The 25,815-nt window shown below is 39.9% G+C and overlaps 1 protein-coding gene across 1 annotated transcript in view; it reads left to right on the top strand.

The window, feature by feature from the left end:
* The window catches only part of TEX11 (testis expressed 11), a 404,641-nt gene that overhangs the window by 224,842 nt on the left and 153,984 nt on the right, over positions 1-25,815 (top strand). The window contains 1 exon segment of the mRNA XM_023765080.1: positions 12,036-12,173. Within this exon segment, the coding sequence (XP_023620848.1) occupies positions 12,036-12,173 (138 nt within the window).

Genomic DNA, 25,815 nt, shown 5'->3' on the forward strand with positions numbered 1-25,815 from the left:
ATATATATTTTTATTGATTTGTTTTTAGGGAGAGAGAGGAAGGGACCTCTCCCTTCCTCTAGAAGGGAGATAGAAACATCGCTGAGAGAGAAACATTATCAATTGTCTGCCTCCTACATTCCCCCCTACCGGGGATAGAGCCCACAACCCAGGCATGTGCCCTGACGGGGATCAAACTAGGTGACCTCTTGGTTCCTGGGAGGATTTTTTTTTGTGGGGGGGAGCTTCAATCAAAAGGACTTGGGCCCCTGGTGGAGGATTTTTTTTTTGGGGGGGGGACACTGATTTTATTTTTTGTAGTCATAGTCGGGGGAGAGGCTATGCATGTGTAGGAGCAGGGGTTTCATAGCAAATCTCTATACATTCCTCTCAATTTTGCTGTGAATCTAAAACTGCTCTAAAAAAAACTTTATAAAGTTGTGGTACAATAAAAAATAAAAGAGTAGTAATACATTTTCTCTTTGCAAACCAATCCAGGTTTACTGAAACTACAGATATTTTCTGTTTATTCATTTTTGTTAATCCCCATCCAAGGATATTTTTTCCATTGATTTTTAGAGAGAGTGGAAGGGAGAGAGAGGGAGAGAGAGAGAGGGAGGGGAAGGGAGAGAGCAAGAGAAGCATCAGTGTGAGAGAAACACATCAATTGGTTGCCTTCCACAGGTGCCCCAACTGGAGCCAGAGATCTATCCTGCAACTCAGGTGCATGTCCTTGACTGGGAATCAAGCCCACAACCTTTCTGTATCCTAGCTGATGCTCTGACCACTGAACCCACCGGCCAAGGCCAGATAAGGCTTTTTAAAGTATAGTTATTCATAATCTAATCACTTATAAAAATTTTGGTGTGTGTGTATGTGTAATTAAAAAGGATACAATGTTTTTTAAAAAGTTATGGTGGATTTCCACTTCCAACCAAGATGTAACAGAGACCAGATTTCTGTCTTTGCCTGAACACCCCCCCTCCACCTACATAAAACAAGATAAAATACATGAAAAAATGGTTTTTTAGACATTGACTATCAGACAACAAAGTGCTCTCTGGGAGATAGGAAATGAACAAGGTGAGCACTATAGTTGTACAGCTTACTGCCTGAGTTTCCAGGCTGTAGTATAGGAAGAGGAACTGAAGTGGATCCTAGCAGGCTTTCTAATTCGAGGAGATGGAGCTGAGAATCTGGGAGAGCAACGCAGCTAAAGTTTATAGAACAGAATACCAGAGATCACAATATAGCACATAAAGAGAATCCCAGCAATCAGAGAGTCCTCCTCCAATGTTTAGCAGAGTACTGATCAGGACAGTATGGAATGAAAATATCTAAGTAAGGGGAATAATCATCTAAAATTATTAGAGGTTCCCTGGCTGGTTTGGATCACTTGGTTGGGCATTGTCCCATGCACCAAAAGGTTGCTGATTTGATTTCCAGTCCGGGTATAAGCCCGGGTTGCGGGCTTGAACCCCTGTTGGAGGCATGCAAGAGGCAACTGATGTTACGCTACACATCAATGTTTCTTTTTCCTTTCTCTCTCTTTAAAAAGCAATAAACTATTCTTTAATAAAATCCTATCTAATAAAAGAGAAACATGGTAATTAGTGTACGACTGCTACCCTTCCCATTGGCTAATCAGGGGGTATGCAAATTAACTGCCAGCCAAGATGGCGGCCAGCAGCCAGGCAGCTGGAAGTGAACATGAGGCTTGCTTGCTTCAGAGACAGAGGACTCCAACGTTCCCCGCCTGCCTTGTCGGCCTCTGAGCTGGCAGTTTGAAACATTGTAACAAATATAGAAGCTAAACAAAACCCCAGAAACCAGCTTTCAGCCGGCCGGGATCTCAGAGCTGGAGATGATACAGTGTTTCGATTATAGAACCAAAACAAACGAGATACCTGCTTTCAGCAGCAGAGGCCTTGGCCCAGAATAAAAAAGAAAAAGAAAAAAAGGAGCGGTTGGGAGCTTCAGTCACCCGCCAGCCTGAAAACAGCCCTCAGCCCCTCACCCAGACTGGCCAGATACCCCAGTGGGGACCCCCACCCTGAAGGGTGTGTGACCAGCTGCAAACAGCCATCATCCCCTCATCCAGGCTGGCCAGGCACCCCAGTGGGGACCCCCACCCTGATCCAGGACACCCTTCAGGGCAAACCAGCCAGACCCTACCCATGCACCAGGCCTCTATCCTATATAGTAAAAGGGTAATATGCCTCCTAGCACCGGGATCAGCAAAGCCGCGAGGCCTCCCGGCACCGGGATCAGCGTGACAGGGGGCAGCGCCCAAACCCCCTGATCGCCCTGCGGCTCTGTGTGCGACAGGGTGCGGCGCCCCAACCCTCTGATCGGCCCTGCTCTGTGTGTGACGGGGTAGAGCCATAACCTCCCCATCGGCCCTGCCCTGAGTGTGACAGTGGCGGCACCCCAACCCCCTGATCCGCCCTGCTCTGTGTGTGACAGGGAGCGGTGCCCCAACTCCCCTATCGGCCCTGCTCTGTGCGTGACAGCGTACGGAGCCCCAACCCCCCCTGATGGGCCCTGCTCTGTGCATGACAGGGGGCAGCGCCCCAACCCCCTGATTGGCCCTGCTCTGTGCGTGACAGGGGGTGGCGCTGCAACCTCCCCATCGACCCTGCCTTGAGTGTGACAGGGGGCGGTGCCCCAACCCCCCAATCGGCCCTATCCTGAGCGTGACTGAGGGTGGCATCGCAACCTCCCAATCCGCCCTGCTCTGTGCATGACAGGGGGTGGCGCCCCAACTCCCCAATTGGCCCTGCTCTGATCCTGACCAGGGGCTGCACCTAAGGATTGGGCCTGCCCTCTGCCACCTGGGAGCAGGCCTAAGCCAGTAGGTTGTTATCTCCCGCGGGGTCCCAGACTGCGAGAGGGCACAGGCCGGGCTGAGGGACCCCTCTCCCCCCCGAGTGCACAAATTTTTGTGCGCCAGGCCTCTAGTAAAATAATGCCTAGGTAACAATGCCTAGGACTCACATAGTTCTGGAAATAGAACCTGTTCATACCAGCCAGACTAGAAAACCTCTAATTCAAGCATATTTGACATGCTTGCTCTAATTCATGGAGCACTGGGTAGAGAACTCAGAAGAGTGTTTATTGTCTCAGTAATGGGAATCCTACACTGAGCACTACTTGAGAACTACCTAAAAATCAGAAAAGTATGACCTGAAAGTATCAAATTGATCTCAAGGAACTTCATTGCTTCCCAGAGTAGAGGTAAAAATATTTATCGGAATACAAATCTACCCTGCACACAAGAAGTTAAAGTTCACAATGTTCATCATCCAGTAATAAATTACCAAGCATTCAAGATGTAGGAAAACACAACCTATATTAAAAAGAATACACAATCAACTTAAACTGACACAGAAATTAACAGAGGACATTAAAACAGCTCTTATAATTATATTCCATATATTCAAAAAGTTAAGTAGAGACATGGGAGATATAAAAAAATCCAAATCCAAATTCTAAAGATAAAAACTATGTCTAGGAAGAAAACAACATATTGGATAGTACCAACATCAGATTAGACATTACAGAAGACAAGAGTAGTGATCTTGAAGGCATAGCAATGAAAGCTATCCAGAATGAACCACACAGGGGAAAAAACAAAACTAAAAAATATTGAAAGAACATCAGTGAGCTACAGAAATTCTTCAGGTAGCTTAATATAGAGGTAATTGGAATCCTCAAATGAGGAGAGAGAATAAATATATTTGAAAATTAATGGTTGAAAACTTTTAAAACTTAAGAAATACTCTAAACACACAGAATCAGAAAGTGTAGCAAACCCTAAACACAAGAAACACAAAACTACACCAATGCACATAATTAAATTGCTCAAAACCAGTAATAAAGAGAATATTTTAAAAGCAGCCAGAGAAAACAGGCACCCTACATACAAAGGAACAAATTAAGCAGAATATCAGAGTCCTCAGTAGAAGCAGTGTAAGCAAGAACACAGTGGAGCAACAATTTAAAAATAACTAAAGAAAAAACTATCAAACTAGAATTCTATACTCAGCAAAAATATTGTTTAAAAATTAAAGTAGTTTGTAGGAATGTAAAATAGAATGTTACTATAGAAAGCAGTATGGTGATTCCTCAAAAAATTACAAAATAGAATTACCATATAATCTAGTGATTCATGTTCTGGATATATATCCAAAAATATTGAAAGCAAAATCTATAATCTATAACAAAGTTATAGAAATCTTTAATAAGCTAAAAGAAGGCATAAAAAGAGGAAAGAAGGAATAAATTTAGATGGGACAAATAGAAAACAAATAAGATATTTTGAAATCTCAGCATATGCAAAATCACATTGAATGAAAACAATTTTAATATACCAGTGAAAAGGCAGACATTGTCAAATTAGATGAAAAAGCAAGGCCCAATTTTATGTATGGCTTAAAAAACATACTTTACAGATGAAGATACAAATAGAATACAGACAAAAGAATGAGAAAAATATAGAGATAAGATTATTCTATAATTTACACATAAAAACAGGAATGAAAATGTGTAGCTAAAACAATTCTGAGAAAGTGGTATAAAGTAGAAGGAACCACACCACCTTATTATATAGCTACAGTATATATCTAGACTGTGTGGTATTGTCAGAAAGATCAATTGAACATAATAAAGTACCCCAAAATAATCCCATTCAAATATGCACTGATTTTCAACAAAGTGCATAAAAGTTGTTGAGGGATGTTTAATGAACCGAAGACGCAGAGGTAAGACGAGCACACAGGATGATTGATGCTGGACAGAGGGCTACAGCTCGCTCAGGCATGTAGCAAACTCTGCACTCTCACCATCGCTTTTATTGGGGTTTGGCACAAGGTTAGTGCGTCAGCAATTAATCAACTAAATCTTGTTTTGTGCTATATTATTACAATAGCGTATTGAAGACAACTTGCAGCTGTGCCCTCCCTTTCTGCTCTACACCCACGACTATTTAATCTTAGCCTTTCTCAGGGAGGTAAATGTTCCTGGAACTCAAGATTGTGTGCAAGTCATGCTGTGTTCCTGATAGAACATTCACTTCTTCTTGGCAGGACTTCAGATCCTTGTTTACAAATATCCAGCTACAAAAAGTATTCAGTAGAAGAAGAATGGTCTTTTCAACTAATGGTGCTGGAGCAATGGACATCAACAGGTGAAAAGTTAATCTTGACACAAACCTCACACTTTATGCAAAAATTAATTCAAAATGGAATAATGAAAAAACTAGAAAACTCACAAATACATCGAAATTAAACTCTTGAACAACCAAGGGACGAAAGAAGAAATCAAAAGGAAATTATAAAAACCTTGAGACAAATGAAAACAAAACCACAAGATATTATAACTTATGGGTTACAGCAAATGTAGTTATAAAAGTGAAGTTTATAGTGTTAAGAAAAAAAGAAATAGCCCTAGCTGGTTTGGCTCAGTGGATAGAGCGTTGGCCTGAGTACTGAAAGGTCCCAGGTTTGATTCCGGTCAAGGGCACATGCCTGGGTTGCAGGCTCGATCCCCAGTAGGGAGCGTGCAGGAGGCAGCCGATCAATGATTCTCTCTCATCATTGATGTTTCTATCTCTCTCTTTCTCTCCTTTCCTCTCTGAAATCAATAAGCATATATTTAAAAACAGAAATATCAATATTACAACTGTATACCTCAAGGAACTACCACTAATCCCAAACATGGCAGAAGGAAGGAAATAACAGAAGTCAGAGCAGAAATAAATGAAATAGAGACCAGAAAAACAATAGAAAATATCAATGAAAATAAGAGTTGTGTTTTTTTAAAAATATAAACAACATTGACAAATATTTTACTCGACTAAGAAAAAAAGAGAAGGTACTCAAATAAATAAAATTAGAAATGAAAGAAGAGGCATTACAACTGATACCACAGACATATGAAAGATTGTAAGAGACTACTATGAACAATGATATGCCAACATATTCAATAACCTAGAAGAAATGGAGAAATTCCTAGAAATGTACAACTTACCTAGATTGAATCATGAATAAATAGAAAATTTGAATAGACTAATAATGACAAAGGAGATAGAATCATTAATTTAAAAATCTCACACACACACACACAAAGCCCATGACCAGATGGTTTCACAGATGAATTCTACCAAATATTTGAGGAAGAATTAATGCCAATCCTTCTCAAACTCAAGCTCATCTCAGATACTTCCAGACTCATTTTATAAGGCCTACATTAATTGCACTGATAGTAAAGCCAGACAGGACACTAAAAGAAAAGATAACTGTAGACCAATATCCCTAAAAAACGTACTAGGTGTACCAGTTAAAGCGGATTTTTTTTCAATAGATGGAGTTACACATATGTTGATATATATATGCGATTTGATATGTACTAGTATGCTATTTTGTTGTAGTGACAGCAAGCTTCAAAACTTCATATGTCAAATTTGCTGAAGGTGTTAACATCATAGATATTTTTATGCTTAAAAATGTCGAATTTAATGCCAAAGAAAGAGCATTTGCGGGAAGTTTTAATTCATTACTTTATTTTGAAGAAAAAGTTATCGTATACTTCAGGAAGCTTAAGGTGAACATGCTCCATCTCAAGATACTTGTGAACGCTGGTTTAAATGCTTTAAAAGTGATAATTTCGATGTGTAAGACAAAGAGCATCCAGGTCAACGGAAAAAGTTTGAAGACCAACAATTACAAGCATTATTTGATGAAGATGTGTGTCAAGGTCAAAAAGAACTTACAGAAAGATTAAACATTGCTTAGAAAATAATTTCCGATAGTTTACAAGCAATGGGAAAGATTTTAAAGGAAGGAAAATGGGTGCCACATCAACTGAATGAAAGACAAATGGAAAACCAAAAAGTCATCAGTAAAATGTTGCTTCAATGGCATGAAAGAAAGTTTTTTTTGTGGTGTTTTGTTTTTTTTTTTTTGCATTGAATTGTGACTGGCGATGAAAAGTGGATTTATTTTAAGAATCCCAAACGCACAAAATCATGGGTTGATCCAGGTCAACCATCAACATTGATTGCAAGGCCAAATCACTTCAGAAAGAAAACAGTGCTCTGTGTTTGGTGGGATCAGGAAGGTGTGGTGTATTATGAGCTTCTAAAACCAGATGGAACTGTTAATAATGATCGCTACCGACAACAAATAATCAATTTGAACCATGCTTTGATCGTGAAGTGACCAGAATGTGCCAGAAGACATGGCAAAATAATTTTGCTTCATAACCGCACCACCACACACTTCAAAACCAGTTAAAGACACGTTAAAAGATCTTGCCTAGGAAGTATTAACCCCCCCACTGTATTGTATTCCCCAGACCTTGCTCCTTCAGATTACCACTTGTTCTGATTGATGGCACATGCACTTTCTGAGTAGTACTTCAAAACATACAAAGAAGTGGAAAATTGGGTTTCTGAATGGTTTGCCTCAAAACAAGAAAAGTTCTATTGGGACAGTATCCACAAATTACCTGAAAGATGGGGGAAATGTGTAGCTAGCAATGGACATTACTTTGGATAAAGCACTTTTGATGTTTCTCTTGAAATTATCGTGTTTTCTTTGATTACACAATCTGCATTATTAACTGGTACACTTCCGGTTAATACACCTCCTCACCAAAATACTAGCGAACTGAATTCAACAGCACATTAAAAAGTTCATACAACAGTCAAGTAGGATTTGTCCCTGGAATGCAAGGATGGTACGACTTATGCAAATCAATAAATAAGATACATCACATCTGACAGAATGGAGGATTAAAAATATAGTCATCTCTATAGGTGAAGAAAACATTTTTTAAAAAGTATATTTTATTGATTTTTCACAGAGAGGAAGGGAGAGGGATAGAGAGTTAGAAACATCGATAAGAGAGAAACATCAATCAGCTGCCTCCTGCACACCCCCTACTGGGGATGTGCCTGCAACCAACATACATGCCCTTGACCGGAATCGAACTTGGGAACCTTGAGTCCGCAGGCCGATGCTCTATCCACTGAGCCAAACCGGTTAGGGCAAGAAAAAAACATTTAACAAAATACAACATTCTTTCATGATGAAAACTTTCAATAAATTAGGTGTAAAATTAATGTACCTCAACAAAATAAAGGTCATATATGACAAGCCCATAGCTAACATCATGGAACCAGACAAGCGTGCTTATCCTCACCACTCTATTCAACTAAGTACTAAACATTCTAACTAGAGCAATTAGGCATCCAAATTGGAAAGGAAGAAGTAGAATTGTCTCTATTTGCAGATGACATAATCATATATATAGAAAACCTTAAGATTGCACCAAAAAAACACCCTGTTACAACAGATGTACAAATTAGTAAAGTTACATGATACAAAATCAACATACAAAAATCAATTTTGTTTCTATACTCTAACAGTAAATTATCCAAAAAAGAAACTAAGTAAACAATCCCATTTATAATAGTATCTAAAACAATTAAATATTTTGAAATATATTTAACCAAGAAGATGAAACATCTGTACATTGAAAACTATAAGAAATTGATGAGAGAAGTTGAAGAAGGCACAAAAAGTGGAAAGATCCCATGTTAATGGATTGGAAAAATTAATATTGTTAAAATGACCATACTACCCAAAATGATCTACAAGAAAACCTACCATTTGTGACAACATAGATGAACCTGGAAGACATTATGCTAAGTGAAATAAGCCAGACAAAGAAAGACAAATATTATATGATATGGTATATGTGGAATTAAATTTATTTTGTTATTTTTTTTGTTAATCCTCACCTGAGGATATTTATTCCATTGACTTTTAGAGAGAGTGGAAGGGGGAAGGGAGAGAGAGAGAGAGAGAGAGAGAGAGAGAGAGATCGGTTGTTTCCCGAATGCCCCCAACTGGGCCAGTGATTGAACCAGCCTCCCAGGTATGTGTCCTTGAGTGAGAATCGAACCCTTGACCCTTCAGTGCATTGGCCAATGCTCTAACCACTGAGCACACTGCTCAGGGGTATATGTGGAATTTTAAAAAGTCGAATTCATAGAAACAAAGTAGAATGGTGGTTACCAGGGTTTGGTGCTTGGGGAAATTGGGGATATGTTGGTCCAGTAATACAAACTTTAACTTATTCAGTGAAAAAGTTATAGAGACCTAATACAATGTATGGTGTCTGTAGTTATAATAATGTATTATATAATTGAAATATGCTAAGAGAGTAAATCTTAAGTGTTCTCACCACAAAAAAAGGGTAACTAGGTGAAATGATGTATATGTCAATTAGCTTGATTGTGGTGAACATTTCACAGTGTATATCAAAATGTCTTGCTTTATACCTTAAGTTTAGCTACTGCAAATAGAATAGTATTATTGGGTTTTTTTAGAGGGCCTGTATGTCTTTACTGAGTTGAAGAAAAAGTACTTCAGAATTCCTTCTCCTATTGAGTCTTTTTCTTTTTCCTCATTTTCCAGTCTTACAGAATAATTTTTTAAACTCCCACTTCCATCAACTGGAGAAGAATATAATCTTAATTCTAAACTAGAGGCCCAGTACATGAAAATTCGTGCACTGGAGGGAGGGTCCCTCAGCCTGGCCTGCCCCCTCTCACAGTCTGGGAGCCCTCAGGGATGGGAGGCGACCCGGTAACCAGGGGAAGGCAACACCCCATCACACCTCTGCTGCTACCACTGCCGGCAGCGCAAGCCTCAGCCAGCCCTGGTTACCTGAGCCTTGGGCAGCCCTGGGCAGCTGGGCAGCCACCATCTGAGGCTTGCCTGCGCCTCGGGCCGACTCTGGGTGGCTGGGGGGCTAAGGGGACTGGGGGTCTCCAGAGGCAGGTGCGCGGAGCCTTGCCGTGCACCTGCCGCCCCGGAGGGACTGAGGGGACTGGGCACTGCCATCTTGTGGCTGTGGGCACTGCCATCTTTGAGGGCATGGCAGCCAATTAGCATATTCCCTCCTTATTGACTATGGGTACCACCATCTTTGAGGGTGTGGCCATCAATTAGCATATTCCCTCCTTATTGGCTGTGGGTGCTGCCATCTTTGAGGGCAGGGCAGTCAATTAGCATATTCTCTCCTTATTGTCTGTGGGTGCCGCCATCTTTGTGACAGCATGAAGTTCAATTAGCATATTCCCTCTTTATTAGATAAGATAGTCAAAGGTAGTGTTGTACTTGCTCAGCACAGTTATTTCTAGTTGAAGAGTGTGTCTTATTCCTTTTAGGTCCTAGTGACTCCTGTTATTCCTTGAAAAACCTGAAGCTTCTTGATAGGGTACAAGGGACTCATTTATACCTTACTTTGGTGTGCATGAGCAACCTGAATTTTCTTAGCTTAAAAAAGTCATCCAGGTTATTTCTGTAAGTTTTTTCCCATTAGCTTGTTATTTAATTATAATAGTGAATAACCTAGAAATTAAATAGCAAACATTAAAATTTAATTGAATGTTTTGTATTCCTTAAATTGATAACTGTGAATACTAAATAGCAATATAGATTAATATTTACAAAACAAATCTAAATGGAAAGAATATAACATGAAGTTATAATATACACTATGATTACAACTATATAAGAATACAAAAGGATAAAGTTAAAATGGAATGTAGAAAAAGAAAATAGCTGTGTTAGCATAGTGAATTATGGTTGTTCTCTTGAAAAAAAATTTATCGTTGTTTTAACAACTTTTAAATTTTATTTAGAGTTTTCTAGCATGGTTCACCACCATCTTAGGCTCTTCAACCCATGTGTGAATTTTTTTAAATTTCTTGACAGTTATAATTAAAGTGTACAATGTAATAACTTTATTTGATATACATGTACATCGTAAAAGTTCTAACAATTGATTTAATGAACACATATTTAACTTTTTTTGTGAGATCACTTCAGGTCTACTCTCTTAGTAAAATTCAATCATACAATTCAGTATTATGAACTGTAGTCACCATGTTATACATTAGATTTTCAGAACCTTTTTCAGTTTAGAACTGAAAGTTTGTACCCTTTAACAGACCTCTCCCCATTTTCTCCATCCCCCAATGCCTTGTAACCTCTAGTCTATTCTTCATTACCATAAGTTCGATTCCACACATAAGTGATACCATACACTGTTTATATTTTTCTGGCTTATTTCACTCAGCATTATATCCTCCCGGTTCATTCACGTTATCGCAAATGGCAGGATTTCTCTCTTTTTTTATAGCTGAATAATACTCCATTGAATACATATACTGTATTTTCTTTATATATTCATTAGTAAACAAATACCTTGGTTGTTTCAATACATTGGCTATTGTGAATAATGCTGCAATGAACACGGCAATACAAATATCTCTTTGAGATAATGATTTCATTTCCTTTGGCTGTATACCCAGAAGTGGGATTGCTGGATCACATGGCAGTTCAATTTTTAACTTATTGAGAAACCTCCATACTGTTTTCCATAAGTGGTCGTACCAGTTTACATTCCCACTAACAGTGTATAAAGTTTCCATTTTCTCCACATCCTCACTAGCATTTGTTATCTTTTATCTTTTTGATGATAGCTATTTTAACAGGTATGAGGTGATATCTTATTCTGGTTTTGATTTGTGTTTCTTTGGTTATTATTAATGTTGAGTACCTTTTCATGTACCTGTTGGCCATTTGTAAGTTGTCTTTAGAAAAATGTCTATTCAGATCCTCTGCCCATTAAATTTTTTTTTGCTATTGTGTTGTAGGAGTTCTGTGTATATTTTGAATATTAACCCCCCCTATTGAATATGTGGTTTGAAAATATTTTCTCCCATTCCATAGATTATCCTTTATTTCATTGATTGTTTCTGTGAGATGTCTAATGTGAGGGAAGAAGAGAGAATATTGATTGCCAATTTATCTGTAACTTATACTGATTATTTTAGAACTCAAATAGAGGGAGTATTGTGTTTTGGTTGCCTAAAAAACCAGTATTATTTTTCTGTTTGTTTCTAGAGGTGACTTGGAAAAATTAGAGTCATATGTAGAGATAGCCATGTAATTTTGTTATTTCTTTTTAAACTTTAGATGCACAATTACGATGATGCCCTACACTGGTATTGTTATTCTCTGAGAATTTATGAATCTGATCAAATGGATATGGAATTCCCCAAGCTGAAGAGGAACATGGCTTCCTGTTATCTGCATTTGAAACAACTTGATAAGGTCTTGTGATTCATCTGTTTTTCAAAGGCAGCAAATGTTGTCATGCTCAATAATAGAGAAATAGATACAGTGGTGTGATTTCTTGTCTGTTTAGGTCAGGATATCTAAGAGTTCCATCATACAGGACAAAGCCAAATTGATAGTTTCCTGACTTTTACACTCCACAATAATTAATAAATTCCCCAAAAGAGAGAGAATTTGGGAGACTATTAATTCTATTACTTACTCTTTAGTTTGTGCACTCTGTTCTGAAAGGTAATATATCATTAGAACTCCTGAACAAAGTTATCTGCTACTAACCATCTGCAATATTTTCCTTTGAGGCAGACTAAATTTTAAGGTACATATTTTTTTGACAAGGATTGAGTAAGAACAAATACTTGAATGAAATGGTCATTTTTCACTTTCTGGGTTATCTCTTGCCTTTCCATCTACCCTGGAAAATGTTCAGAAATATATATTTTTTATCAAGACAAAATCCTAAAAGGTAAAAAATAAAAACGTATTGGAGGATAGAACTATTCATACTTCTCAAAGCAGTTTGGGACATTTCTTTCTTTTGATGTCATATAACATGTACATATGGGGTGTGGTATTGGCTCGTGAAAAGACAAAGAAAAGGAAGGACAAATAAGAAGGATAAGTGTGTACCCAGATTACCTATGATGGTTTTTTGTTGCTTTTCAAGTTTAATGACAAGTTTAGGAGAAAATATGTGATTAAGGGTTGTAATTATAGATATTTTCTTTGAAGATTTTTTTACTTTAAGGGTTGTTTATTTGACTAAATACTTCAGATTTTCTTTCAAAAGAATATATGCCATTTAGATTATATGTTACAAATTCATAGTCCTGGAAGAGAAGTAGAAATTTAACTTAATTCATCATAGTTCTGCACAGGCTAGCATTTAAGTGTTTCATAAAGATAGTTGACTACTGTCTGACCGGTGTTGCTCAGTGGTTCAGCATTGACCTATGAACCAGGAGGTCACAGTTTGATTCCCAGTCAGGGCACATGTCTGTGTTGTGAGCTCAATCCCCAGTAGGGCACATGCAGGAGGCAGCTGATCAATGATTCTCTCTCATCATTGATGTTTCTCTCTCCCTCTCTCTTCCTCTCTTTGAAGTCAGTAAAAACATATTTTTAAAAAAGTTCGTTGACTACTGTTTACTTAAAGACCTTAAAAGATTATCATACATATTTTGTTACAGGATATCATTAACTATTTCAGAAATATATTTGTCTACTGATTACTTAGAGCAGTGGTTCTCAACCTTCTGGCCCTTTAAATACAGTTCCTCATGTTGTGACCCAACCATAAAATTATTTTCGTTGCTACTTCATAACTGTAATGTTGCTACTGTTATGAATCGTAATGTAAATATCTGATATGCAGGATGGTCTTAGGTGACCCCTGTGAAAGGGTCGTTCGACTGCCAAAGGGGTCTCGACCCACAGGTTGAGAACCGCTGACTTAGAGCTTTGTAACTTCCATGATTTATGTTGACCTGGCAGATTGGGAAAGACCTGGACCTGGAGCTAGACGTGCCAGTTGTGGGGATGGATGCATCTTCTGCAGGCCAAGGAAGGATGTCTAATCAGATTATCAAAATACAAAGAATATAGTATGAGGCACTGTGCTAGACTTTGAGTTTACAGAGATGAATAAGACATAGTTGCCTTCAATTCAGCTAAGTATCTGGCATCAGGGTATCCTAATGCACAGATGAGCAGATCATGGCAATGAGAAAGTCTTAAGTACTGGAAATATTTCATAAGTTAGAAACACAGGTAGTTGTTATCACACAAGCATATCATCAGGGAACAGGTCTTCAACCATAGAAATTTGGACTCCGAGGCTGGATTGAAATGTTTGGAGCATTGGGGGTATGTGTAAATAGTGAAGAAAGAGAAGGTAGAGCTCCAAACTGGAATATGAAGCTATTTTTAAGAGTGGAGATCAGACTGGGATGAATTACCAGAAGAACTAGATACAGTCTTCCAAGAATTAAAGCACTGCTTCTTAAATCTCCTTTAACTAATGTCAGGTGTGGTCCTAGAGCAGTGATGGCGAACCTATGACACGCGTGTCAGAGGTGACACGCGAACTCATTTTTTTGGTTGATTTTTCCTTGTTAAATGGCATTTAAATATATAAAATAAATATCAAGAATATAAATCTTTGTTTTACTATGGTTGCAAATATCAAAAAAATTTCTATATGTGACACAGCACCAGAGTTAAGTTAGGGTTTTTCAAAATGCTGACACGCTGAGCTCAAAAGGTTCGCCATCACTGTCCTAGAGCCTAGTATAGTCCTAGGCCTATAATTGGGAGGTCAAATGCAGTTAGTAGTGAGGAGGGGGAAAAGAGGAGAGCTGGAAATGAGGCAAGTCCTAATAGTGCATGCTTGGTGTGTGATTATGTCACCTAAGGCCAGATTGGTGTTGAAGCCAAAGGTTATTTTGAATATATTCAAAGTACTCTTGTTAATTACTGTTAATGTTATGTCTCCATTTCATTCTTTCCTTTTTTTCTTTTATTCTTCCTTTCTTAAGCTTACCTGACATTGATTTGTTACCCTCCATATGTAAGGATTACTCTCCTGTGTACTAGGGCAGATAGGTGAAAAAAATCATACAATTGATTGTATTTTACTGTTTCCATTTAGCCTTATTATTTTCATTGTCTGCTGTTTTTCACTTTTTCCCTTGAGCTACATAAACATTGTTTGGAAAATTTATGAAACCATGTTTATTGGATATGCTAAAAATTTATGGTTTTCTAGCTAGGCACTCAATAAAACTAATTCTTATTGACTTTCTATCATATTCTTCACAAAGGTGTTAGCAAAACATTTTTTTTGTCCTTAAGCGCTCATGCCTTATTATTCCTTTTTTCCCACAACCTCTCTAACATTTGTTATTTTTTGTCTTGTTGAAAATGGCCACCTTAACAGGTGTGAGGTGGTATCTCATTGTAGATTTGATTTGCATTTCTGTAATTGCCAGTGAGGTTGAACATTTTTTCACATATCTACTGGCTGTTCACATGTCTTCTTGGGAGAGGTGTATTTTTAGGTCCTCTGCCCACTTTTTGATTGGGTTGTTTGTTTGTTTGGTGTTGAGATTTATGAGTTCTTTATATATTTAGGAACTTAAACCTTTGTAGGAGCTACTGTTTGCAAATATCATCCCCCATCTGGTTGGCTGCCTCTTTGTTCTGTTGTCAGTTTCTTTTGCTGTGCTTACAAAGAAGCCTTTTAGTTTGATATAGTCCCACTCATTTATTTTTGCCTTTACTTGCCTTGCCTTTGGGATCAAGTTCATAAAATGTTCTCTACTATGAAAGTCCATAAGTTTGGTACCTATATTTTCTTCTATGTAAGTTATTGTTTCTAGTCTTACCTTTGGGTCTTCTATCCATTTTGAATTAGTTTTTGTACATGGGGATAAACTGTAATCCAGTTTCATTTGTTTGCATGTGGCTTTCCAGTTTTCCCAGCACCATTTATTGAAGAAACTATCTTTACTCCATTGTGTGTTTCTGGCTTCTTTGTCAAAAATATCTGTCCATATACATGTGGTTTTATAGCTGGGCTCTCTATTCTGTTCCATTGTTCTGTGTGTCTCTCCCTCTGCCAAAAGCATGTGTTTTGGTTATTGTAGCTCTTGTAGTATAATATGAAGTCAGGTAGCATGATACCACCAGCTTCGTTCTTTTTTGTCAGGATTGCTTTGGCTATTCAGGGTCTTTGTGATTTCATACAAATATGATGATTTCTTGTTCTACTTCTTTAAAAAATAACATTGGGATTTTGATGGGGATTGCATTAAATCTGTATATTGCTTTGGGTAATATGGCCATTTTAATTATGTTGATTCTTCCAATCTGTGGACACAGGATATTTTTCCATTTTGTTGTCTTTTTCAATCTCTTTTAATAATGCTTTGTAATTTTCAGTATATATGTCTTTCATGTTCTTTGTTAAGTTTATTCCTAGGTATTTTATTCTTTTGGTTGCAATTGCAAAAGGAATTTTTTTCACTTATTTTTCTGAAGTTTTGTTGTTAGTATATAGGAAAGCAATGGATTTTTGCACATTGATTTTGTATCCTGAAACTTGACTGTATTTGTTTATTGTTTCTAATAGTTGTTTTTTTTTTTGGTGGAGTCTTTAGAGTTTTCTATATACAGAATCATGTTGTCTGCAAAAAGTGACAGTTTGACTTCTTCCCTCCCCATTTGGATGCCTTTTATTTCTTTCTCTTGCCTTATTGCTCTGGCAAGTCTTCCAGCATTATCCTATATAATAAAAGCCTAATCTGCTAAGTGTCTGACCATTTGACCAGTCACTATGATGCACACTGACCACCAGGGGTCAGACGCTCCAACCGGTAGGTTAGCTTGCAGCTGGGGTTTGGCCGATCAGGACTGGGTGAGATGGGCCGGACACATCCTGGAGTCTTCCTACAGTCCCTCCCCAGCCCTGATGGCCGATAGGGACTGGGTGAGACTGACCAGACATGCCCTGGAGCCCTCCCACGGTCCCTCCCCAGCCTGATCATGCACCGGTGGGGTTCCGTGGCCTGGCCTGAGCCATCTCGCAATCTGGGACCCCTCAGGTGATGTCGGGACTCTAGTGTTGAATAAGAGTGGTGAAAGTGGACATCCTTGTCTTGTTCCTGATCTTAGAAGAAAAGATTTCAGTTTTTCACCATTGAGTATATTAATTGAGGGTTTATCATATATGACCTTTATTATGTTGACGTACTTTCCTTCTATTCCTCTTTTATTGAGTGTTTTAATCAGTGGACTTGTATCTTATAAAATGCGTTTTCTGCATCTATTGATAACATCATATGATTTTATCCTTTCTTTTGTTAATGTGTTGTATTACACTGATTTGCATATGTTGAACCATCCCTGTGCCCCTTGAATGAACCCCAATTGATTGTGATGTATAATTTTTTTGAGGTACTGTTGTATTCAATTTGCTAATATTTTGCGTAGAATTTTTATATCTGTATTCATCAGCAATATTGGTCTATAGGTTTCTTTTTGTATGTGTTATCTTTGCCAGGTTTTGGTATCAGTGTTATATTGGCCTCATAGAATATGTTAGGAAGAGCTTGAGAAGGGTAAATTTTAAATCTTCTTTGAATGGTTGATAGAATTCACTGGTGAAGCTTTCTGGTCCAGGACTTTTAGGGGGAAGGAGTTTTGTGTGTGTTTTTTTGTTTGGTTGTTTGTTTTTACACTTTAAATTTTGTTTTATTGCTTCAAGTATTACAAAGAGTATTACATATGTCTCCTTTTTTTTCCCCTTGACATTCCCCCGGCCTCCCCTACCCCCCAGTGTCTTGAGTCCATTGGTTATGCTTATATGCATGCATACAAGTCCTTAGGTTGATCTCTTACCCCACCCCCCAACCCTCCCCAGCCTTCAGACTATAGTTTGACACTCTGTTCGATGCTGCTCTGCCTCTGTATCTATTTTTGTTCATCAGTTTATAATGGTCTTTAATATCCATAAATGAGTGAGATCATGTGGTATTTTTCTTTCATTGATTAGCTTATTTCACTTAGCATAATGCTCTCCAGTTCCATCCATGCTGTTGCAAATGGTAAGAATTCCTTCTTTTTACAGCAGCATAGTATTTAATTGTGTAGATGTACCACAGTTTTCTAATCCATTCATCTGCTGATGGGCACTTAGGCTGTTTCCAAATCTTAGCTATGGTAAATTGTGCTGCTATGAACATAGGGATGCGTATAACCTTTCTGATTGGTGTTTCTGCTTTCTTGGGATATATTCCTAGAAGTGGGACCACTGGGTCAAATGGGAGTTCCATTTTTAACTTTTTGAGGAAACTTCATACTGTCTTCCATAGTGACTGCACCAGTCTGCATTCCCACCAGCAGTGCACGAGTGTTCCATTTTCTCCACATCCTCTCCAGCACTTCTCGTTTTTTGATTTGTTGATAGCCATTCTGACAGGTGTGAGATGGTACCTCGTTGTTTTGATTTGCATCTCTCAGATGATTAGTGACTTTGAGCATGTTTTCATATGTCTCTTGGCTTTCTGAATGTCCTCTTTTGAAAAGTGTCTATTTAGGCCCTTTGCCCATTTTTTATTGGATTGTTTATCTTCCTTTATTAAGTTGTATGAGTTCCCTATAAATGTTGGAGATTAAACCCTTATCGGTGATAACTGGCAAATATGTTCTCCCATGCAGTGGGATTTCTTGTTGTTTTGTTGATGGTTTCCTTTGCTGTGCAAAAGCTTTTTATTTTGATATAGTCCCATTTGTCTATTTTCTCTTTAGTTTCCAATGCCCTAGGAACTGTATCGGTGAAGAAATTGCTTCGGCATATGTCTGAGATTTTGTTGCCTTTGGATTCCTCTAGTATTTTTATGGTTTCCCGTCTTACATTTAAGTCCTTTATCCATTTTGAGTTTATTTTTGTGTATGGTGTAAATTGGTGGTCTGGTTTCATTTTTTTTCATGTAGCTGTCCAATTTCCCCAACACCATTTATTGAAGAGACTGTCTTGACTCCATTGTATGTTCTTGCCTCCTTTGTCAAATAATAATTGAGCATATTGGTTCGGGTTGATTTCTGGGTTCTCTATTCTATTCCATTGATCTATATATCTGTTCTTGTGCCAGTACCAGGCAGTTTTGAGAACAGTGGCTTTGTAATACAGCTTGATATCTGGTATTAAGATCCCACCTACTTTGTTCTTCTTTCTCAGGATCACGGCAGCTATTCCGGGTCTTTTTTTATTCCAGATGAATTTTTGGAGAGTTCGTTCTAGGTCTGTGAAATATGTCATTGGTATTTTAATGGGAAGTGCGTTGAATTTATAGATTGTTTTGGGTAGTATGGACATTTTAATGATGTTGATTCTACCAATCCATGAACATGGTATGTTCTTCCATCTGTTTATGTCTTCCTCTATCTCTTTTTTCAATGTCCTGTAGTTTTCTGAGTAGAGGTCTTTTACCTTTTTAGTTAAGTTTATTCCCAGGTATCTTAATGTTTTTGGTGTGATGGTAAATGGGATTGCTTTTTTAGTCTCTCTTTCTGTAAGTTCACTATTGGTGTATAGAAATGCCATAGATTTCTTGGCATTAATTTTGTATCCTGCTACATTGCGGAATTCATTTATTAAGTCTAATAATTTTTTTGATGGAGTCTTTAGGGTTTTTTATGTACAATATCATGTTATCTGTGAATAAGGTGAGTTTTACTTCTTCTTTTCCAATTTGGATGCCTTTTATTTCTTCTTCTTGTCTGATCACAATGGCTAATACTTCCAGTACTATGTCAAACAGGAGTGGTAAGAGTGGGCATCCCTGTCTTGATCCTGTTCTTAAGGGAAATGGTCTTAGTTTTTGCCCATTGAGTATGATGTTGGCTGTGGATTTGTCATATATGGCTTTTATTATGTTGAGGTATGATCCTTCTATTGCCACCTTCCTGAGAGTTTTTATCGAAAATGGGTGTTGGATTTTGTCAAATGCTTTTTCTGCATCAATTGATATGACTATGTGTTTTTTCTCCTCTCAGTTTTTTTATGTGATGTATCACATTTATTGATTTGCGGATACAGTACCATCATTGCATCCCTGGGATAAATCCTAGTTGGTCATGGTGTATGATCTTTCTGATGTACTGCTGGATCCGGTTTGCTAAGATTTTGTTGAGGATTTTGGCATCTATGTTCATGAGGGATATTGACCTGTAATTCTCTTTCATTGTGTTGTCTTTACCTGGTTTTGGTATGAGGGTGATGCTGGCTTCATAGAATGAGCTTGGAAGTGTTCCTACCTCTTGAATTTTTTGGAATAGTCTGAGGAGGATAGGTTTTAGTTCTTCCTTGAATGTTTGGTAAAACTCCCCTGTGAAGCCATCTTGCCCTGGGCTTTTGTTTGCTGGAAGCTTTTTGATGACTGCTTCAATATCTTCCATAGTTATTGGCCTATTGAGATTTTTAAATTCTTTCTGATTGAGTTTTGGAAGGTTGTATTTTTCTAGGAATGTGTCCATTTCCTCCAGGTTGTAAGTTTGTTGGAGTAGAGTTGTCCATAGTATTTTTTAACAATCCTTTGTATTTCTGTGGGGTCTGTTGTTATTTCGCCCATATCATTTCTGATTTTGTTTATTTGGGTCCTCTCTCTTTGCTCTTGGTGAGCCTGGCTAGAGGTTCATCAATCTTGTTTATCCTTTCAAAGAACCAGCTCTTGGTTTCATTGATCTTATGTATTGTTTTTTTGGTCTCTATGTCATTTATTTCTGCTCTGATCTTTATTATCTCCTTCCTTCTGCTCACTCTGGGGTTTTCTTGTTGCTCTCTTTCTAATTCTTTGAGTTGTAGAGTTAGATGATTTACCACCATTTTTTCTTGCTTTTTTAGGTAGGCCTGTAGAGCTATAAACATCCCTCTCAGGACTGCTTTTATTATGTCCCATAAGTTTTGGATTGTTGAGTTTTCATTTTTATTAGTTTTTAGGATGTTTTTAATTTCTTCTTTTTCTCATTGGTAACCCAGTCAATATTTAATAACATGCTATTCAGCTTCCAAGTGTTTGAGTGTTTGGATTGTTTTTATTGTAGTGTATTTCTAATGTTATGCCATCGTGGTCTGAGAAGATGCTTGGTATGATTTCAATCTTCTTGAATTTGGGGAGACTTTGCTTGTGACCCAATATGTGGTCTATTTTTGAAAATTTCCTATGTGCACTTGAGAAGAATGTATATTCTGCAGCTTTGGGGTGAAATGTTCTGAAGATGTCAATTAAGTCCATCTGATCTAGTGAGTCATTTAGGATTGCTGTTTCTTTGCTGATTTTTTGTCTATAGGATTTATCCAGTGATGTCAGTGGTGTATTAAAGTCCCCTACTATGATTGTATTGTTCTCCATCTCTCCCTTGATATCTTCCAGGAGTTTTTTTTATGTATTTGGGTGCTCCTACATTGGGTGCATATATGTTTATCAGGGTTATATCCTCTTGTTGTATCAATCCCTTTAGTATTATGAAGTGGCCTTCCTTATCTCTTGTTATGGCCTTCACTTTGAGGTCTGTTTTGTCAGATATAAGTATTGTTTCCCCAGCTTTTTTTTTTTATTTCCATTTGCCTGAAAGATATTTTTCCATCCCTTCACTTTCAGTCTGTGTGAGTCCCTACTTCTGAGGTGGTCTCTTGTAGGCAGCAAATTTATGGGTCATGTTTTTTTATCCATTCAGCCACTCGATGTCTTTTGTTTGGAGCATTTAGTCCATTGACGTTTAAAGTTATTATTGAAAAGTACTTGTTTGTAGCCATTTTTATTTTTTGTGCCTGTGTTCTTTCTTACTTTTTAATTTCTTCTTTTTACACCAGTCCATTTAGCATTTCTTGCATTGCTGGCTTGGTAGTGATAAACTCCCTTAGCCTTTTTTGTCTGTAAAGCTCCTTATTTCCCCTTCAATTTTGAATGATAACATTGCTGGATAGAGTATTCTTGGATTTAGTCCCTTGCTTTGCATCACTTTGTAAATTTCCTTCCATTTTTTTCTGGCCTGATGTGTTTCTGTTGAGAAATCATTTGATAATCTAATGGGAGATCCCTTGTATGTAACTTTCTGTCTCTCTCTTGCACCCTTTAAGATTCTCTCTTTGTCCTGAACATTTGCCATGGTAATGATGATGTGTCTTGGTGTGGGTCTTTTCGGGTTCATCTTGTTTGGGACTCTCTGTGCTTGTGTGACTTTTTTCTTCTCCACATCAGGGAAGTTTTTGGACAATATTTCTTTGAATAGGTTTTCTTAGCCTTGTTCCTCTTCCTGTTGTTCTGGAACCCCTATTATTCGTATGTTGCTTCGTTTCATGTTGTCCCATAGCTCCGTTAGGCTCTCGTCCTGTCTTTTAATTTTTTTCTCCAATTGCAGTTCAGTTTGGGTGTGTTTTGTTTCCCTGTCTTCGAATTCGCTAATTCGGTCCTCCGCTTCTCCTAGTCTACTTTTGAAACTTTCAATGGTGTTTTTTATTGCAGCTATATCACTCTTCATTTCTTCTTGATTCTTATATAAGTTTTTGATTTTTTCATCCATTTCTTCTTGATTCTTACATAAGTTGTTGATTTTTTCCTCCATCTGGTTTATGCACTCTAGGACCCTTATTCTGAATTCTTTTTCTGACATATTGCATCCCTCTGTTTCACTTAGCTGCTTTTCTGGCGATTCATCATTTTCTTTCCTTTGGGTTTTTTTTTGTCTACCCATTTTTGGTCTCACCAACTGATCTAGATGTCGAGTCGTGCAGGGGCTGCTCCTTGGGTGGCAGTGGCTCCTCGGGCTGCAGTTGCCCCTCAAGTGGTCACAGTAGTGGCTGCTCCTCAGTTGGTAGCGGCTCCTCTGGTGGGTGCTGTTCGCAGCATTGGTGCCTCCTCTGGCTTGTGGTGAGGCTGCTTGCCCAGCTGCTGTTCCTTGGACAGGGGTGGCTGATCACGAGGCTTCTGCTCTTCAGGTGGGGGTGGGCTGAGTGCTGCTGCTGCTCCTTGGACAGGAGCGGGCTGTTCACGTGGCTTCTGCTTCTCGGATGGGCAAGCACTGCTCATGTGTCTGCTGCTTCTTGGATGGGGGCTGCCTGCACGCTGCTGCTCTTCCTCAGATGGGGCGGGCTGCTCGTGAAGCTGCTGCTCTTTGGACAGGAGCAGGTTGCTTATAGGGCTACTGCTCCTCATATGGGTGCGGGCTGCTCGCGCAGCTGCTGCTCCTCAGATGGGAGATGGGCTGCTTGTGTGGCTGCTGCTCCTCGGGCTGGAGTGAGCTGCATGTGCGGCTGCTGCTCCTCAGATGGGAGTGGGATGCTCACCCAGCTGCTGTTCATCGGACAGGTACAGACTGCATGTGGCTGCTGCTCCTTGGATCAGTGTGGGCTGTGCAGGGCTGCCGCTCCTCAGATGTGGTTGGACTATCTGTTCGTGTGGCTGCTACTCCTCGGACAGGGGCGAGCTGCTCGGGCAGCTGCAGCTTCTTGGGCCAGAGTGAGCTGCACGTGCAGCTGCTGCTCCTCATACAGGGGCTGTCTGCTCATGTGGCTGCTGCTCCTCGGACGGGGGATGGGCTGCTTGCGTGGCTGCTTCTCTTTGGGTGGGAGCGAGCTGCACGTGTGTCTGCTGCTCCTCGGATGGGGGGCAGTCCGCTCACCCAGCTGCTGCTCATCGGGACAGGTGCAGGCTGTGTGTGTCTGGCTGCTCCTTAGACCAGTGTGGGACTGCGCAAGGCTGTTTGCTTCCTCAGACGTGGGTGGTCTCCTCGTGTGGCTTGCTGCTCCTCAGACTGGGGGAGGCTGCTCGGACGGGCTAGTGCTCCTTTGAATGGGAGCGGGCTGCTTGTGGTGATGCTGTTCCTCGTATGGGGGCATGCTGCTCATGCAGCTGTTGCTCCTTGGATGGGGGCAGGTTTCTTGCACACCTCTTGCTCCTCAGACAGGAGGAGGGTGTGGGCTGCGCAGCTGCTGCTCCTCGGATGGGGGCGGGCTGCGTGGGGCTGCCACTCCTCGATCGTGGGAAGGCTGCTTGTGTGGCTGCTGCTCCTCAGATGGGGCAGGCTGCTCACATGGTTGCTGCTCCTCGGACGAGGGAGTGGGCCGCTTACACAGCTGACAGCTGCTGCTCCTTGGACAGGGGCAGGCCATGTGAGGTTTCTGCTCTTAGGCCTGTGGCAGGCTGCTCGTGGGGCTGCTGCTCCTTGGACAGGAGTGGGCTGCTCACGTGTCTGCTCCTTGCGTGGTTGCAATGCCCCGGGCTAAGGCTGTAGGCCAGTCAGAGGGGAGCATGCTTCAGAACTCACAGGAGCCTGTGCCCAGCGTGGCTGGAGACTCACTGACTGTGGGACCACAGCCAAGGTAGCAGGTCCCTGGCAGGGGTGTCTGTAGAGTTCCAGGTGTTATCTGAGGGCACCCTGGGTGGGGGTAAGGCCTGGCTCCCAGTTACAGCAGCTCTCCCCTTAAAAAATGCTAGGCTTCTGGGGACGAGTCGGCCTCCTGGAACTGCTTACATGGTAGCAGAGGCTGCCTAGTTAGGCGAGCCCGTTTAGCCTGACCCGAAGGCCCTGCGGGATCTATCTGTGCCTCACTCACATACACACACACACATCCCACATGACCACACACTCCTCTTTTGGTCCCTCACTAACTCACGCTCTCTCCCTCACTGCCGCCTTCTTCCTGCCTCTGTAGTTGGGTCTGGGGTGTTATTGACCCATTTGTGGATGGAGATTCCTCTCCAGGTGTCTGGTTATGAGGCTCACTCTCTAGCACCTGGCCAGGCAGGATAAAATTCACATCGACAAGACACAACACAAAGGGACCAAAGCACGAATGTACTCACGACAACAAAAACCCTACTATAAGTGACCACCTGAGAAAAGAGAAATAGGGGCGAGAAAAGAGAGCATAAATGATATCGAATACAGAGAAAAAGATAAGAGAGAAATGAAGAAGGAAGAAAAGGAGATTATATATATATGGGGAAAACACCACAGAACCAATACATAAACAAACAAACAAACAAACAATCAAACAAAACATAATAACAATAAAATTAAAGAAAAAAAAGACAGAAAAAAAGGAAAAAAAATACAAACACCAAATCCCCAGCTAAGAGGGTGGGGGCAGAATCTGTAGATGCTGAGCTTATATATAGAAGATAACATTAAGAGTTGGATGAATATGGGGAGGATCTCAGTTCAGTATAGAGGAAGTAGAAAGAGGATGGGTGGATAAGAGGAAAGAGAATGGGAAAATAATAATAATAATAAATTCACAAAAAATTTGATTTCAAAAATGGTATAAAAATAGCAAATAAAAATAAAATAAAATAGAGTGATGGAAAAAATAATGTGAAAAGAAATAGAAAATAAAGCAACAAACAAAAACAGGAAAACAAAGAAAAAAAGAGATAACAAAGTCATAAAAAAATGAAATAAAAATGAAAAAGTGAAGTGTTCCTTTGGCTGACTTAAGATCCCAGTCTTCTGTACTGTAGTGTTCCTCTCGATCTGATTGCTGTGACTGAAAGTCTCTAGTCCAGCCCCTTTGTGCTCTCGGGGACTATTTAGGTTTTTGTTTTTTTGTTTTTTTTAATCCTTTTACCAGTCAGGGTGGAATCTGGGTGTGGCTGTATTAGTTGCCTGGATACTGGAGGGGAGGGGCTATCTTTTCAGGGCAAAATGGCTGCCCAGGTCCCAGGCTCAGGGATGACTCAGCACCACACTCGCTGCCACTACTCCTGGATCCCCCTCTCTCCCCAGATTCCACAATTCCGCAACTTCTTCCACGCTCCAGCCACGGGTAAGTGTCTGTATCCGAAAGGTCCTATGAACTATGCTCTATGAAGAAGGGCACAAGCCACAGAGGCCGGAGAGGCTGCACCTCTGCGCATTCCTCTCTTGCCAACACTCTTCAGCCTTTACTGACTGTGGATCCAGATCTAGAATTTCCTGCGTGGGGGTCGGGGTGGGGGTGGGGGGGAGAAAGGCTATGCCTCTGCGCGCTCTTCTGCCGGCACTACTCAGCCTTTCCTGATTGTGGACCCAGATCTGGAATCCCCTGCCGACCAGCAGTTCTGCGTACCTTTTTTTCCCA

Source organism: Myotis lucifugus, unplaced genomic scaffold (genome assembly GCF_000147115.1).
Source record: "Myotis lucifugus unplaced genomic scaffold, Myoluc2.0 scaffold_4, whole genome shotgun sequence".
Lineage (NCBI taxonomy): Eukaryota > Metazoa > Chordata > Mammalia > Chiroptera > Vespertilionidae > Myotis > Myotis lucifugus.